The 16,797-nt window shown below is 52.5% G+C and overlaps 5 protein-coding genes across 5 annotated transcripts; 1 reads left to right on the forward strand and 4 right to left on the reverse strand.

Moving 5' to 3' along the window:
- Positions 1–51: 51 nt before the first annotated feature.
- BO70DRAFT_385502 (uncharacterized protein) lies at positions 52–1,960 on the reverse strand (the record flags this gene model as incomplete). The annotated part of the gene is made up of 3 exons (XM_025545746.1): positions 52–1,465; positions 1,520–1,740; positions 1,901–1,960. The coding sequence occupies 3 exons, from the start codon at positions 1,958–1,960 to the stop codon at positions 52–54; spliced, it is 1,695 nt and encodes a 564-aa protein (XP_025401836.1).
- Positions 1,961–2,039: 79 nt separating this feature from the next.
- On the reverse strand, positions 2,040–3,975 carry BO70DRAFT_309924 (arylsulfatase; the record flags this gene model as incomplete). Its single annotated transcript, XM_025540146.1, has 2 exons — positions 2,040–3,560; positions 3,620–3,975. The coding sequence occupies 2 exons, from the start codon at positions 3,973–3,975 to the stop codon at positions 2,219–2,221; spliced, it is 1,698 nt and encodes a 565-aa protein (XP_025401837.1). The 3' UTR covers positions 2,040–2,218.
- A 603-nt stretch (positions 3,976–4,578) lies between these two features.
- BO70DRAFT_309927 (aldehyde dehydrogenase) lies at positions 4,579–9,539 on the forward strand (the record flags this gene model as incomplete). The annotated part of the gene is made up of 8 exons (XM_025540147.1): positions 4,579–4,717; positions 4,782–5,452; positions 5,512–5,858; positions 5,915–6,201; positions 6,407–6,444; positions 7,097–7,132; positions 7,667–8,377; positions 8,438–9,539. The coding sequence occupies 8 exons, from the start codon at positions 4,579–4,581 to the stop codon at positions 9,239–9,241; spliced, it is 3,033 nt and encodes a 1,010-aa protein (XP_025401838.1). The 3' UTR covers positions 9,242–9,539.
- Positions 9,540–10,641: 1,102 nt separating this feature from the next.
- On the reverse strand, positions 10,642–11,184 carry BO70DRAFT_350682 (uncharacterized protein; the record flags this gene model as incomplete). The annotated part of the gene is made up of 1 exon (XM_025541707.1): positions 10,642–11,184. The coding sequence occupies one exon, from the start codon at positions 11,182–11,184 to the stop codon at positions 10,642–10,644; it is 543 nt and encodes a 180-aa protein (XP_025401839.1).
- Positions 11,185–13,231: 2,047 nt separating this feature from the next.
- On the reverse strand, positions 13,232–16,076 carry BO70DRAFT_286061 (putative GTPase activating protein (Evi5); the record flags this gene model as incomplete). Its single annotated transcript, XM_025539187.1, has 4 exons — positions 13,232–14,642; positions 14,693–15,049; positions 15,099–15,709; positions 15,759–16,076. 4 exons carry the CDS (start codon positions 16,074–16,076, stop codon positions 13,232–13,234), a joined length of 2,697 nt encoding a protein of 898 aa, XP_025401840.1.
- Positions 16,077–16,797: the final 721 nt, after the last annotated feature.

Here is a 16,797-nt window from a genome sequence, read left to right on the forward strand (position 1 = left end):
TTTCTAATAGAAAACGGAATTTTCGCATGTCTTTTACCCCCGAAAGCCTCATCACCTCTCATAAAGATAGCTGTCATCGATAAAATGGGCCTGATGGATCAGGCTGTGCACGGAGAGCTGAAAATGTCTCTCAACCGCGTCACCCGATGATCGGAGGGAATTAAGCGCCAAGGCTGCTTCAAGTTGGCTACCACGCGTCTCGTAAGCTCCGATCAAATCTTTGAGATCTGAAATCATTCTCTGTACGTGAGCTGATGATGCAAAGTTTTCCTGCAGGAACTTCAGGCTTGAGACGGCGTTCCTGATCACTGCTTCTGGTACCAAGCTCGATCTTGCGCTGGCCATGTGGGCGAGAAAAAGACTGAGGCTTGTCGCTTGATAAGTGCATCTGGCAATGTCGAACGAAAAGAAGCCCTGAACACCTTTCTCCAGAACCTCGGAAATAGAGTTTACGATCCAATCGCTGTGTTCCTCGCAGATCACCCTAGCCTGGACTACATATGTGCTCGGCTCCATGGAGCGCAGGACAACATCAGGAGCCGAATTTGGATGACCGGGTATGAAAAGGCGAAACAAATCACAGTATGCTTGATGCCATGCCAGACGGATTTCCATGACTCGGATAAACCATCGAGACTCCCATTGAATACCTATGGAACCAGAGGTCGATGGGCCGAAGGCAGACGTGATTTCTCCCTCGATCTGTGATAGACTGAGTCGAAGCCCTTGTAGAATGCTCTGAAGTTCTCTCAGGGGATGTTCCACAAGGGCTAATTGTCTGGTAAGTCGCATAATATCTCTTCGAATTTTGGAGATGCGCAAGATTAATTCGAGCATACTGTGAGAGTCTTGGGTCGGCTCAACCTGGGGGGTCTCCGGTACCGATAAGCCCATTCCCTCTGGGACGGGCGATCCAAACGTTTCTTCGCGACATGGAAATCGCAGGTATATCTCCTCGTAGTTGATGGTACTATATCCAGGCAGGCCAACGGAGAAGTAACCATCTAGAAGCGCCATAGTCCACACGGCCCTGCGACGGATCTCCTGAGTTATGAAACCTAGGTGTGGGCTTTCATGGTTCAGCTTCAGAGCGGCTACATGGCGACTGGCAATGGAAGCCATCATGAAGGCTCTTTCAACCCGGCCAACTTCGGCATGGTACTGAATAATTAGAAACAGCGCTTGCAGTCTGAAGATGGATGGTCTTTCAAGCTGATCCCAGATCCGCTTTTCTGCCAGCTCGACCATTGGTGCGCTCTCATAAGGTACAGACCCCGTTGGTCTACAGCGCAGCTTGACGATGGCGCATATTGCTATTACTAGACTTGGCTCTAGCGTTTGCTCGGTGCACATTCGTCGAATGGACGGTTCATGGAGAAAACTGTATGATGGCAGAGGATATAACTGCAAAAAATAGTTATCCAGGATTGTCTCCAGCTCGGAACTGTCTTTGACAGGATATACCCTGGTACAAATCAGCAACCCCACCAAGAAGTACTCCAGATTGGTCTTCACTTACAATCCTTGCTCCAACTCTGATCCGGTAACTTGCTTTACATATGTTATCCTGGATGGCTCACCCGATTTGTGCGGCGAGTGACGGGCCTGTCTTGATGGATACCGACATTCTCGATTCCGCCTCTGGCAGTTAATGCACCGTGGCAGTTCACCTGAACAACGAGCCTTCTGCAGACGACAATTCAGACATGCCTGTGCCCCGCGACGTCTTGCAGGATGAGTCTCCTCGTGTCCAGGAGAGGCAATCTCCTTTCGAAACGAGCATGAGTGCTTCAATCGCTCACAATTGCCACAAGTATACTTCTTCCGGTCGCAGCGAACCTATGACCCATTCAGCAGGCGGATCTAGAAGTAAAAATGATACGATGAATGAACCACTCACTTTACGTGATCGGCATTGAAAGCAAGGATCAGGTAAGCTTTCGTTACTTGAGTCGGCCATTCAGACATGGGCATAGTCCCTTTCTGTTGTTGTTCAGGCTGACTCGGCGCTGCGTACTCCGTACTGAGACTTGAAATAGGATAGATTAAGGTGAGGCCTATCTAGGACATTTCGCTACCTCTCAGGACTCTCTCGGCTTCCTTGTTGACGTGGACACGGTGGACACTAGTTGCGCCTTAGAGCCACACGATGGCGTCAGCCCGAGGCGGTTCGTGCCGCCAGTTGTCGCTTGCCCCTTGGGTCTATTGACCCGCGACTTTACCAAATTCTTTTAACCCCGGTTTTCCTCAACTCCTCCTGGAAAACAGAGTACGAATCGAACATGCCTGACTCCTGGAAGTACGTTTCGTAATGTGCTATCATCTCGACCAGCTTTTCAGGGTTGCTTTCGGCAAGGTTGTTTACTTCACCCAAATCACTGGACAGGTCGTACAGTTCCCACTTGCCTTCCCCGCGCGGAGGTGGCAAGTACAGCGCCTTCCAATGGCCAACTCGGACTGCTGCAATTCCAAGCTGCTCCCAGCCAACAACATCGGAGTGATAGATGTCAATGTTGCTGTCGCTGGACTCCAAGAGAGGTCTCCATGAATGGCCTCGTATAGGGGCCACCTCTCGCCCCCGGAATAGGGTACCGGGATGCTTGATACCCGCCAAGTCGAGCATTGTCGGCAATATATCCATGACTGTGGTGAACGTGTTGCTAATAGTCCCCGGCTCCATCTTCATGAGGGAAGGATAACGAACAATGCAGGGACATCGAATACCACCTTCCGTGGTGAAGGACTTGGTGGCCCTGCAAGGAGCCGTGGCAGCCGATGCCCACTGCGGGCCATACCACACAAATGAATTATGATTCCCCAGGTTCTCGAGTGAGTTGTCATAGTACTTTTCGATTACATCTCCCAATGTCGCTCCTGCTAGCACAGGAATAGCCTCAAGAAGCTGTCCTTCCGCCCCGTTATCGGACATGAAAACCACAAAAGTGTTGTCCCATTCTCCGGTTGACTCAAGGTATTCTCGCACGCGACCAATATTCACATCGATGAGATCAACCATTGCGGCGTATACTTCCATGGCACGACATGATTTCTTCCGTTCCTCGGCAGGCAGTTCGGCCCACGGCGTAGTCCCCATTGTTATTATGGGAGCGGGCTCGACCCCTTCTGGAACGAGTCCATTTTTGATCAGGTTCTGCAGTCGTTGACTCCGTAAGGCCAGCGGGCCGTCATCATACAAACCGTGGTACTTCTGTACTGTTTTTGACGGTGCCTGCAGGGGCCAATGCGGTGCTGTGAAAGGAAGATATGAAAAGAAGGACTTCTCCCTTTCATCGCTTGTGCGGTTCTCCAGTATGGATAAGAGGTTGTCAGTGAACGTGTTGGATGAATAGAAGTCTTTGGGGAGGTCGTTAGCTCCACTGATGAATTGGTCATCGCGCATCCACAGTCCGTCCTTTCCCTTGAGGATTACTCGTGGCTTTTCGGTTGTGTCATACAGCTGAGGCTCGTGGTTGAAGTGGTTCCCGGCGCCAGGCAGAGTGGTGAACACTTTGGTAAACCCTCTTGAGCAAGGAGCAACATCCTTCGTCAGGCCCAAGTGCCTATTTTGCAACAGTCAGTTCTATCTCCGCTTGCTTGTGGGTTGTGCCTCGATACGCACCATTTCCCAGACATACAGGTAAAGTAATCATTATCCTGCAGAATTTCGGGCAATGCCGCCACCTTATAGTTTAAATAGCCTTCGTAACCTGACTTTCCATCGAAGACGTGCGGGAATCGACTCCGTCTCTCGGCCATGACTCCTAGCCCTGCAATGTGAGCATCGGTGCCAGACAGGAGCATCGCTCGAGTTGGCGAGCAGGATGCCGCTGTGTGAAAGTCTGTCATTCTTAGCCCTTCCATGGCCAGGCGGTAGAGATTCGGGGTATCAATCTCCCCTCCGAAAGGGGATGTGTCGCTGAAGCCGAGGTCATCGGCGACGATAATCAAGAAATTCGGGCGTTTGGATGTTGTCATCGTTTTGGTGTGGCAATGAGTTGGACTTTGAAAGGCTTGCTGGGGTCGCGCTTTAATGTGGTGTCCGAGATTTGCTATTTATCGACACCAGAATATGTCCAAATGTATGGTGATCCTCACCACACTGATCTAGAATCTTGAGTTAACGGTCAGTGAAGTGGCGGTTGGTGGCTCGAGCTCCACCGTTGGCCCTACGGGCCACGCATGCTTATCCCGATCAAGCGATGATGCCATCCCTCCGCATGATGGCTTCATCCACCTCCATTAATCAGGCGCGATTTTCTCCCCTCCTTGACTGCTTGTTCTCTACGGCACGGTAGTCGGCGAAACTACGGCTGTCGGTCGTTTGCCTTGTTTTCCACTGGCCATGGTGGAGACCCCAAATTGTCCAAGGACCTTCTAGGGCCATATGGCAACATCGCTCCAGAATGTCGCGATATCTTGACCGAAGACTATAAAGCTGCGGCATGGTTATCAGCCAAATTCTCGCAATACGAGCCCGGCAGTGCCATTATATCCTCAACCCGAAGCTCCCACCCGAGCGAGAGGCGTCCCCTCTTATCAAACACCCTGAAGTTCTAGACTGTCACTTTTGCAGGCGAAATGACGGGTTTCAAGAGCTTTCAGATTAAGCGTCACGCTTTCACCTGGAATATGGTGATAGCGTACACCATGATTGCTGTCAGTGTGTTTAGCTATGGCTTTGACGATGCAGTCTTCTCGACCATCCAGTCAATGGATTGTAAGGCCTTCCATTTTGACTTCCCCCCTTTAGTCCCTCATATTATCCTACTAACTTCGAAAAGCCTTTGAAAAGCAATTCGGCACGTTAGATACCTCTACGGGCGAATACGCCTTCAGTACTCAGCATTTAGCCTTCCTGAACTCGCTCGGTCTTCCTGCCAAAGCGTTCGGCACCTTTCTCGGCTGGTACATCGGAGAATACTACGGACGTCGGGTCTGCTTCATTGGTATGCAGCTGATGTGCATTGCCGGCATCTCCATTAGCTACACTTCTTCAACCTTCGGTCAGATTCTGGCGGGGCGGATGATAGTGCAATGCTTCATCGGATGGGAAGACTGGCTCGTGCCCATGTTTCTGGCCGAGATAAGCCCTACGATTGTGCGTGGGGCTACAGTCGTGGTGTACGTGTTTGCCCATATGTTTGGCTCATTTATCTGCGCCATCATCACGTACGAGACGGCCAAGCTGGACAATAACTCAGCCTGGAAGATCCCGATTGGCGTGATGTGGGCGTTTCCTTGTCTCATTTTACTTTTCTGTTGGCTTGTGCCGGAAAGTCCTCGGTGGCTTGTCCGAAAGAACAAGACCCAAGAAGCGGCTAAGCAGCTTGCATATCTTTACAAGGGTCAAGACTTCGATGTTGATGGGGAAGTTGCACTGTTACAAGCATCTATCGAAGCAGATGCACAGACTAAGGGCTCGTGGGTGGAGCTTCTCCAGGGAACCAACCGAGTATGCACCAGTTAACTGTTGATTTGTATCTGGACACAACACAACTGACACTCTAACAGAGAAGAACAATGATCGCCGTCATGACTGCGGCATTTAACCAACTAACGGGACAAAGTTTTGTCAGCCAATATGGCACTCTCTTCATCAAGTCCCTCGAGGTCATGAACGCGTTCGCCTTTACGCTAATATCCCGCGGCATCTCGACCATTGGCCCCTTAATCACTTTTTCCCTAGTCGATACCACAGGTCGGAGGCCTATATATCTGTTCGGTGGCACCATGACGACCGCACTCCTTCTTGCCTGCGGCGGACTAGGAACCGGCACGATAACCGATGGTAAAAAGCGTGGAGTTTGCGGCGTGCTCATGATGTACGGGCTGTTCTACATCATGTCATTCGGATCTATGTACGTCCCCCGTGTGCCTTGTTTGGCATTTCCCTACTAACGACAATCACCCACAGATCTGTCATCACCGGCGCGGAAACGCCCCATCTCCGACTCCGCGATCAGACCTCTGTCGTCGCCTGGATTGTGCGCATCGTCTGCGACTTCGTCGTCTCTTACTCCCTCCCCTACCTGCTCGACGCACCCTACGCAGACCTTCAGTCAAAGGTCGGCTTCATATACGGCGCTCTCGCCGCCCTGGGGGTGATCAGTGGCTACTTTTTCCTTCCCGAGCTCACGGGACGTTCCCTCGAGGAGCTGGAAGAAATGTGGCAGCAACGGATTCCTGCCAGGAAGTTTTCTGGTATGTGGCATGCTTGGCTTGTTTGTTTTGTTTCCCTTCTTTTTTTTTTTTTTTTTTTTTGCTTTTTTACTGGGGGCGCTATTGTCACACTGCCCCCTTCACCCTGACAAGTGGTTTTTGAGGCTCTATCGTTTTCTTTTTCTTTTTCTTTTTTTTTAATTTTGCCTCGCCCGTGTCTGGTGTCCGATTGCTAATGGAAGCGCAGACTGGAAGTCCGATGTTGACGGGAGTTTCGGGGCCAAAGTCTCACAGTCGGACCTGGATGATCCTAGGGGAACTGAGGAGCGGCTCGATTCCAGCAAAGGTGGAGCGACTAGTGTTTATGTGCAGCAGGTGTAATGTATCCGGTGGACAGATCATGAACTTCTCTTTCTTACGATACAATTACAGTTTTTAAAAGGTTTCCAAATTATTATCACTGTATTGGATTATACAGTAGATGCCCACGATGCAGTCCTTCCACTCAGTCCTGCGGTCCACTGAGTACACCCAGACAAGCAAATCGTCTGGCCCATTCTACCGCATCACCTCCGTGGTCTGATATCCTTACAGCCACTCCTACTAGCACTGTGAGCTACTCCGTAGCTCCACGCCATTACCTGACTTCTCTGCCTCACCCCCGGACATGCTGCATAATCCTCACGTGACATATATTCTCGTATTATGCCAAGCATAAGTCCTGATCGGTAACTAAAGCGGGGAGATGAGCTAGCCGATGGTCCGTGCGGGAATGGTGGTCCCTCCCTCAGGCCGGTTCGTGTAAACAACCATTTCGCTCAATCAACCGATTTGCTCGAACGGGCGGGATATTCTTTCCAGGGTTATGCCGAAATTGGGGCCTATTCATCTCTCGGCCATCTTAAAGTCAATTCAATTATCTTTCCCCGACTTACAGACCGGTCGGTTGGAAGGACATGGAATGGAGGACAAAGTATCTGGACTTTGACAGCTTGAGTGCGAGTGTTCGGTTCGCGACAGACCGATTGGGGGAATGTGGTGGCCCACGATCTGCCATTGTTCGGGCCGTGGCTAGTCTACCTCAAGGTCCAACGACAGGTAGATGTAGATGGGCGGAACATGGAACGTCAACAGGTGGATCAGATCATCAGACAGGTGAGAGGAGCGGCCCCCGCATTTACTCTCGATCGCCGGGCTGCCCTCCAATTAACTAGGCTGCTCTCCTTGTGTCCACTTACGCAATATGACCTAAGTACCAATAACAATCCCCCCTGCCACTGATGCGTTAGTGCTAGGGAGCCAGCTAGCTGCTCTTTAAGAGGCAGCTTCCCCGGCTGCCTGTCTCTCCGCGAAACACAATTTCCGCATCCTCACCTTCCCTCGCCATCTCTCCCACCTCACACAATGACTTTCACCACGGCAGCCGAATTCGATCAGGTGAGTGCCCCTTCTACCCATCGGCTCTAGCTTTATCGGCATCGTATCGCTGACGATGAAACGGAAATAGGCATATGCGAGTGTCCAGGCGGCCTTCGCGTCGGGTCGCACGAAGCCCAAGGAATGGCGACGCCAGCAGCTCAAGAAAGCCTGGTGGATGATCGAAGACAACCGAGACCGTCTCTGCGCTGCCATGCATGCCGATCTGCGCAAACACGAGTTCGAATCTGTCGTCTTTGAAATTATCATGGTCCAAAACGAGATCATTTCCACCCTCGACAACCTCGACAACTGGACGAAGGATGAGAAGCCAACGAGAAAGGATCCCATCAACTTCTTCGGCGGAACGGTGGTTCGGAAGGAGCCGTTGGGTGTCACCTTGATTATCAGCGCCTGGAACTGTCCGATCAGTCTCGCGCTACAGCCGATGGTTGCCGCCATCGCTGCTGGCTGTGCGGTGATGGTGAAGCCTTCGGATGTGTCACTGGCTTGCCAGGACGTGCTGTTGGATATCATCCCTAAGTATATGGACCGCGATGCTATCCGCTGCGTCAGTGCTGGGCCACAGGAGATGAAGAACATCCTTGACCACCGCTTCGATCACATCTTCTACACTGGATCCGCGAACGTCGCCAAGATTGTCTACGCCGCTGCTGCGAAACACCTCACCCCTGTGACTCTCGAGCTAGGCGGCCAGGGACCCGCCATCGTCACCCCATCGGCGAACATTGACCTCGCGGCGAAGCACATTGCCGGGGCAAAATATGCGCTCGCTGGCCAGGTATGTCCTTCCCATTTAAACCAAATCCGTGCTGTCAAATGCTAAACACACCCGATCTAGGTCTGCGTGAATGCCAATCACATCCTAGTCCACCCCAGCGTACGAGACGCCCTCGTCGCCAGTTTGATCAAATACTTCGATGAATTTTCTGGCGGCAAAAACACCAAAGCCGACCACTACTGCAAAATCATCAATGAACGCAACTTCGACCGCCTCGAGTCTCTCCTGAAACGGTCATCCGGCAAAATCGTCTACGAAGGCATTCGAGATCGCCAAACCCAGTACTTCGGTCCCACCATCGTCGTGGATGTGAAGAGCGACGACGCGCTTCTCTCTGAAGAACTCTTCGGTCCTATTCTCCCCATTATGGATGCAGATTTCGACTCCGCCATCTCCTACACCCGCAGCCTCGAATACCCTCTCGCGCTGTACGCCTTCACCTTCGATGAATCCGAAAAACGACGCATCGAGACCGAGACCGCTTCGGGCGGTGTCACCTTCAACGACTGCATTCTGCATGCGGCTGCTCGCGATGCTCCGTTTGGGGGTGTCGGACATTCGGGGATGGGAAGCTACCATGGCAAGTATGGCATCCTGGCCTTCTCGTATCTTCGCACGTACACGAATGCGCTCCCAGCTTGGATGGAGCGCTTCGTGTCGGCCAGGTATCCTCCCTATAAGGTGGAGAATATTGCCAAGTTTGCTTCGCGGGCCCCGGCTTCGTTTGATCGTGATGGGAATGATATCAAGTCTGGAAGGGCGCTTACCGGCTATGTGGCTGCCCTTGGGGCTGTCGCTGCGTCCGCGTGGGTGCTAGGGGGCCCGGAGATCTCGGAGTATGTGTTGGCGTTGTTTCGTAAATGATTGGGCGAATGGGTATACTCATGGCTGCAATTATAAGCACGTCATATGTTTAAGTCTGTGTTTGCAGGGTGTTCTCATGTTCTCGTGGTTGCTTTTCTTGGCGGGCTGGCTTGTGATCGGTAAATTGGACTATTTAGCAGGGCTTTTATAGGGAAAATTCAGGAAAGGGGGGTATGAAATTGTGTGGGAAGGAGAAATCTCAGTCGCGGCTTCCTTCAATGTATGAAATCTTATCTGTCGGGTGCTTAATCGTGTCTCGGCCAGCAAGCCACTGAGTAGTGTCCTTGCTACATCTACCCTTCTAGATCATTGTGCTTACTTCCTCTTCCATCACACATCCTGCCTTGGTCAGTTTCAAACGTTTCTTTCCATCTGTGATCGGTGTTGCTGGCTTATATGGGTCAGGACCGGGGATTGTTCGCTTGTCAGTGTACATCGCTGCGGGTGGAGATGGCTACGAGGTTGCTAGATATGGTGGCAATCGTTTCTGTCTGTCTGTCTACCGGGATACCTAAGAGACTATAACTTTCCCCATAAGGATCATAGTAGACTGTAGGAAGCTACCCGATGCACGGGTCGATTCGCAGGCCTCAGAACAGGAGCATCCACCCCATGATGACAGCCTCTAACTACTCCAGTCTATCTGTAGTGTTTAGCATCGCTGCTCTATCGGTAACACTCTATGACCTCAGCTATACCACACTCCACACTATGTCACACGTCCTGGAGAGTCTATTATTAGTAGCTATGGTAGCTATGGGCAAGATCCTATCGCATCATTGCGTATTTCCATATTCCTGACGTCGCAAATGCGCGACTTGAGGAGGTCACTCGCTCGTGAGAGAGTTGGGTGACCAATATGCTTCCTCCATTCACTTCCATCAACACATAGTGACTTCACCTCTTTCATCCCTACTTAATCCTCCTCCTCCCCCTCCCCCAACTTCCTTTCCCTCTTCTTCCTCCATCCATCTGCCTTCCATCTCTCCTCCATCCCACCGTTCCCCCTTTCTTCCATCAACTTGCCCATCTTTCCTATCTTCTCCATCTTCTATTGCATCTAGATACGCCCTCCTCCATCCTTGGGCCCCGACAGTCCACCGGATAGAACAGACTCCGGCTCGTCCTCGTCCTCGAAGCCTCATAGCGTTGGTTTTCCCCTCTCCTCCCAACTGCCTCTCAAGACGCGCGTTATACTGACTCCTCCTTTGCAGGTAAATCGAGCGTCCCAGTCCAACGCATCCCGCCCATCGGCCCATCGTATCACGACAGACTCCCGTCTCGTCCTCCATGCCTCGTAACGTTCATTTCCCCTCCCATCTGATCCTCAAGACGTGTCTTACTGACCTCTTTTCACAGGTAGACCATACCAGCCCGCCCATATCCTGGCTGAAGAGGGATCACTTGTGGTCTGGGTCCGCCAGAAGACTTGTGATACCCTTCCAGGTACGTGGATCCCCCTTCCTGCCACTCGGTCTCGTATGAGACTCGAGTTTCTCCACGCCTCGCCTCGACTTCATCACCCTCAACCACCACCAGCCTCTGGCTGAAGAGGGAACACTTGTGGTCCGGCTTGCCGGAAGACATGTGAACCCTTCCAGGTACGTGACTCCCCCTTCCTGCCACTCGGTCTCGTATGAGACTCGAGTTTCTCCACGCCTCGCCTCGACTTCATCACCCTCAACCACCACCAGCCTCAGGCTGAAGAGGGAACACTTGTGGTCCGGCTTGCCGGAAGACTTGTGAACCCTTCCAGGTACGTGACTCCCCTTCCCCTGCCACTCAGCCATCTCTTCGAGAGGCTCGAGTTTCTCCACGCCTCCAAAAACCTCAACCAACAACACCAGCCTACGGCTGAAGAGGGAACACTTGTGGTTCGGCTTGCCGGAAGACTTGTGAACCCTTCCAGGTACGTGACTCCCCCTCCCCTGCCACTCAGCCATCTCTTCGAGGGGCTCGAGTTTCTTCACCTCCAAACACCTCCACCAACAACACCAGCCCACGGCTGAAGAGGGCAAACCTGCCGTCTGGTCCACCGACCACCGACTCGTTCGTCCTATTCAGGTACGTGTCCCCCCTTCCTGCCACCCGGCCTCCCCCGAGGCTTTGGGTTTCTTGGGTCGCCCTCCAAGCGTAGCAATGCGGCCTCGTTGAACTCACTCAGCGGTAGATAGCAAATCCTGCCGCAAGGCAGGTACCTGGGGTGTTTTTGGAGGGACACTCTGGGTCTCCGACGACGAGCTCGCACCTCATCGTGGTGTTGGAGTCTAGTAGCCCTATGGGGTGAAGCTAAGACGAGCTCACTTTGTAGTGTATGTAGTGTATGTAGTGTATGTAGTGTATATAGTATATATAATTTAGATAGAGTAGATAGTATAAATAGAGTAAATAAAGTATATAGAGTAGATAGTATAAATACTTTAGAGTAAATAAAGTAGATAGAGTAGATAGAGTAGATAAAGTAGATAAAATAGATAGAGTAGATAAAATAGATAGAGTAAGTAGATTAAGTAGAGTAAGTAGAGTAGGTAGAGTAGGTAGAGTATGTAGAGTGGTAGAGTAGGTAGAGTAAGTAGAGTAAGTAGAGTAAGTAGAGTAATTAGAGTAGATAGAGTATGTAGAGTATGTAGTGGTTTAGAGCTCGCTGCGACCTCACCAGACTGGAATCCCACTATTAGAGAGATAGAAAATCCTGCTGCATGGCAGGTACCTGGTTGTGTTTGCAGGAACACACTGGGTCTCCGACGACAAGCTCGCACCTCATCGTGGTGTCGGAGTCTAGTAGCCCTACGGGGTGAAGCCAAGACGAGCTCACTTTGTATTCTCTGTATTTAGGGAGGTACTGGGTGGTGGCTTGCAAGTAATTACTTTTCTGTACATAGTATCCAGGGTTCGAACCCTCTTCATCCGCCGTGGTGTGCCGAGAGATATTCACAGTCTGTTCATCTCAGAGACCGTGTGTCTCGTAGAGTACGGTGATAGATGATACTATACTATAGCTTTCCTCGGGTCTGAAATCAATATCCAACTGAATGCCTCGGAGGATTCCAACATTGGGTCCATCCATATTCATTAATTTCCCCCTATTGCTACCTACTACAGTCACTGGAAATTTTCATCTCCATTCTCATTGAACTTCTCTGATATCCCCCTTTCTCTCTCCCTTTCTTCTTTCTTGTTTTATCATTTGTATTCTCATCACCGCCCCTTTACCATACTCTACGATTCATGAAGCACCCATCTTATATAAATCTCTACTGGTACCAAGTATATATTATCCAATGACTAGAGATGAGTAGATTGGGCTTTTTTTTTATTTTTTTTATTTTTTTTTCGGTCAAGTCTCTCAAATATTGCAAAAAAAAAAAAAAAAAAAAAACTTCGGCTACGCTACCACTTAGTAGCGGTATACACTGGGGGGCTACGTTAGTTATTCCGGCTCGTTTACTCTGCCGAGATTCGGCTCGGGCAAATATTCTGAATCGGAGGGCCAAGGTGATCGCGACATTGGGAACAAGGAAGGAAATCAGTGATGGGAATAAGTCCGACCAATACTTATAGTAGTACTTTAAGTATGCTTCCTGGTAGTGGGTCTCCCCGAGCACCGGTATATCACAAAGCTCCTTAGTACTTCTACTTCTATGTGTCAACAGCGCCATGTTCTTCAAAGCGATTCAGCTCTCTGATTTCTATCGATTTATGTACACGAGTAAGAGATACAGGATATCATGCAACCGGGCACCTCAGTCAAAACAAGTCTACTGTAACAAATACCACACAGACCACCAACCCACCACTCTATCCATCGCACCCGCCCACCAATCAACAAAACATGCGCTGACCAACTCCATAAACCGGTCCAGTCCGGTCCAGTCCAGTCCAGTCCAAAAGACAGCTTAAACCAACGCAGTAAACAATGCAGGAACGCAACGCAATGCACACGTATTCAACGTATCTACTGATATTCCCCCTCCGCCCCTTCTCTACCATCTACCTTCCCTCAAGCGACTCATTGCTAGTCGACACCGCCCGTCGTCCCCACCCACTGAACAGCCCGCCCCCGTTGGCCGGCTCGGCCGGCGCCTTCGTGGGCGGGACAGCCACAGTGGATGAACGGCCCAGGAACGAATGTCGAGGTTCCGGTGTGATTCCGTTCCGCGCCATGACCTTGCGCATGGAGTCCAGCTGGCCCTTGACTTCTTCGAGTTCCTGGCGCGCGACGGCTTCCGCGGTCTTTGCGTTGACGAGTTCGAGGAGGAGGGATTCGTCGGGGGCGGCGGCGGGTGTTTCGGAGGCGGGGGTTTCGGAGACAGGGGTTTCGGGGACGGGGGTGGGTTTGGTGTTGTTGTCTGAGGCGAGCATGGTCTGCATACCCAGGCTGCTGGATCGTTTTGCGAAGGTCTTTGTGCTCCGTTGGCTGAGCTGTGAGTTGGTGCGCACGAGCTTGAGTTCTCGGAGGCCCCCTGTGCCGGTGTATCCCTCGCTGGTGTCGCTGGTGGGGGAGGCGTAGGTTTCAGGGGACGAGTCGGGGTTGGAGTTGCGGGTCTTGGTTTTGATCGTGCGGAGCTCGCGCACCAATCGTTCCAGACGCTGGCGCTCGCGGTAGCTGTCTTGGATGCGGCCGCGGGCTTCGCGGAGTTCGTCGCGGAGGGAGGTGTTGGCCTTCTCGTGGTCGTCGATGCGTCGGGTCAGGCTCTTGCAGCGGCTGGATTCCTGGGCGTGCATTTCTTTCCACCGCGTGAGGTCGTCGCGGAGTTGGTGTTTGCTCTGGTCGGCACGCTTGGTGGATTCGACCATGGCGAAGCGCGCGTCGGCCTTGTGCACGAGATCCATGGGTGGATCGTCGGAGGTGTCTTTGATGTATTGGAGCATGGATTTGGCGAGGGCTTGGTCTTCTTCGCGCTCTTCGCGCTCCTGTTGCAGTTCCAGGGTGAGGTCGGCGTGTTGGCGTTGGAGGTCGCTGAGGGCCATGAGGAGGTCTTCGATTTGCGTGTGCAGGTCCCGGTCTTTGTGCTGTGACATGACCGATTTGACGCGCGGTTTGAGGGCATCGGTTGAGAGTTCTGTGGGCGCCGTGCTGGCGTCGGATGCCGATTCAACCGAGTTGAGGGTGGATGTCATGCTTTGCTTGGACGTGGAGCGTCGGATGCTGGCTACGTGGGCGGCGCTGGCGTTGTTGGGGTTCAGGGTGATGGATTTGGAGGAGCTGTGCGAGCTGGATCCTGCCCAAAGCCGGCCGAGGAAGCGAGATGCCGCAGCTTGCATCTGGGGGAAGGTGATGCCCGTCGGTACTCCCTGAGACTGGTTGTAGCTGGTTTCTAGAGCTTGAAGACTTTCTTTGGTGACGAGGGAGGTGAGAGAGACGAAGTCGTTGACAAAGTCTTCCGCGTGGCAGGCGTACCTATATATACAAATTAGTCGAATTCTTGGGATATGGGTTTGATCACCTACGTATCCCACAGACTCCTTGACAGCAACAGTTGCATGACATCTTCGAACTCGGCGCATGCCATGATTTTCTTCTCGTTTCGAGTCATCAGTGACAGAGCGACGCGCATCAGGGTCTCGCAGGCTCCCTCTAGGAAGATGACGTCGTAGATCCGGAGAAGCATTGGGAGCGGACATGCGACTGCGAAGAACGACAAGAACCATTGCGACACATAGACTGGTTCGACATTCAGCGACTCCAGGTGCGCAAATAAAGTGGGTCGAAGACGGGCAAGGAGGTTCTGGAATTGGTACACGCGGAGATGCAGCCCAGATAGATCGGGAAGGTAGCACGTCCGGAGGTCATAATGATCCATTAACCTGGGTCTGTTAGCAGCAGCTCCGTTGTAAATGCTGGGTGTAGACTCACCGAACAAGCACGCAGAATGCCTCAGCATCCGTCATGTGCATTAGCAAGGGGCCCACAACAAAACCCAGTCCCTGACAGTAGCCAATCTTCGTGTCGTAGAGGCTGAAGCACTTCAACACGCGCGCGAGCATCTGCTGTCCTTCGCCATTCGGGTCCCGGAACATCTCCACGTTGGGAAAGCTGCGACCGATGTCTTTGCCTATCAGTCCCTCATACGGACTCGTCTCGCCGCACAGTCGCTGGTACTCGGCCAACAACGTATTATCCCGGGCGCCCGCCAAGCTGGGCCACACCACACCACGCAGTGGAGGGGGGACACCACCCCTGATCTTGTTCGATGTCAACGTCGGCAATCGCTGGGCTGTCTGGGGGTAATCGGCGACCAAGGCGGCCCAAAACTCGAGTTCGGTCATTGGTGGGGGGGGAAGTTGCGAATACCGTAACGACGAACGGGGGTCCTCGTCAATCAATCGCTTGATATGATGCAGTGACTGGGAACGGGATGGTCGGGTTGCTCGCTTGACGTGCGACTTGCTCGCCAAGCCGGACTTGGGGTTCGTCGCAAGGGCGTTGTTTTCCTGCTCCAGCCGCGCCAGGAGAAGAGCGGTTGACTAAAACACGTCAACAACTGCGTCTCAATTTCTCGATTGTGTTACCAACCTCATCCGACCCTTCACATCGGGGTTCCTGCTCTTCGGTTTTCTCCAGCTCTTCCCAGTCCACGGTATCATCCTTTCTGTCGCGGTATTCGCTGTTGCGTGATCTTGTCGAGCTGGCATCACCGCGATTCGAGCTGGGTTCTAGGTCCGATCGCGCCAATTCCTGATCCTGAGTTGGCGTGATCTTCGAGTCATCTTCATCCGTTGCGGAATGCTCTCGTGTCGGGGACGTCACGTCAACGGGGGTCTTGGGAATGTCGAGGGTGCGCCAGTCGGGCTGTGTGTGTTCTGAGTTGGAGGTCAATGGCACGGTCACCATCGAGTCGGTATCGTTTGACCCGGTGGCGGTCGAGTCCGAGTGGACATGGGACGGGGTACGATCGGCGCTATCCATGGCCATTGCGTAGCTGATAGGGCTGTAACGGTCACTGCAAATGCCAAAGGCACATTCCTCGGGGAGGTCCAGACGTTAGGGGGGGAGGGGGGCGGAGGCGGCGGAGGGGTTAAATGAGCAGCCAGACGCGATAAGGAGAGCGAGTAGTCGAGGGAGGGGCCGTCAGTGACGACAGCATATCTTTCCGGCGTGGGAGCAATGGGGACCGGGGCGAGGGTCAAGAGAAAGGAATTGAGGCTGAGAAATAGGGTGGTGAGATTGACGAGGGGGCCGAAAAGCAGCGAAGAAGGGGGGGAAGTGGGAAGACGAGAGGGAGAAACGGCGGTGTTTTTGGTTTCAGGGCCGGATGGAGCGACGGCGGGCGGACTGGGCGGGTTATCAACTTAGGCAGTCTTAGCGTCGGGGACTACATTGGCCCTGCCGCCACTAACCTGTCAGGCTCAGGGGAAGCATTCGATCCAATTACCAATAACTCGTCCGCTCAGGGACTACCGCCGACTATTTATCCCTCCTCCTGTTCGGGGGCCAGTGAGTCCTCATGCACATGCCTCCAGCTGACGTTGCTCATCGACATCATCGAATCTGAATCTACATGTGCATCGTGCCCAACTGCATTCATTCCCCTGGGGCGGTTATCTATCAACTT

The sequence above is a fragment of the Aspergillus heteromorphus genome (genome assembly GCF_003184545.1).
Source record: "Aspergillus heteromorphus CBS 117.55 chromosome Unknown BO70scaffold_5, whole genome shotgun sequence".
In the NCBI taxonomy this organism is placed as follows: domain Eukaryota; kingdom Fungi; phylum Ascomycota; class Eurotiomycetes; order Eurotiales; family Aspergillaceae; genus Aspergillus; species Aspergillus heteromorphus.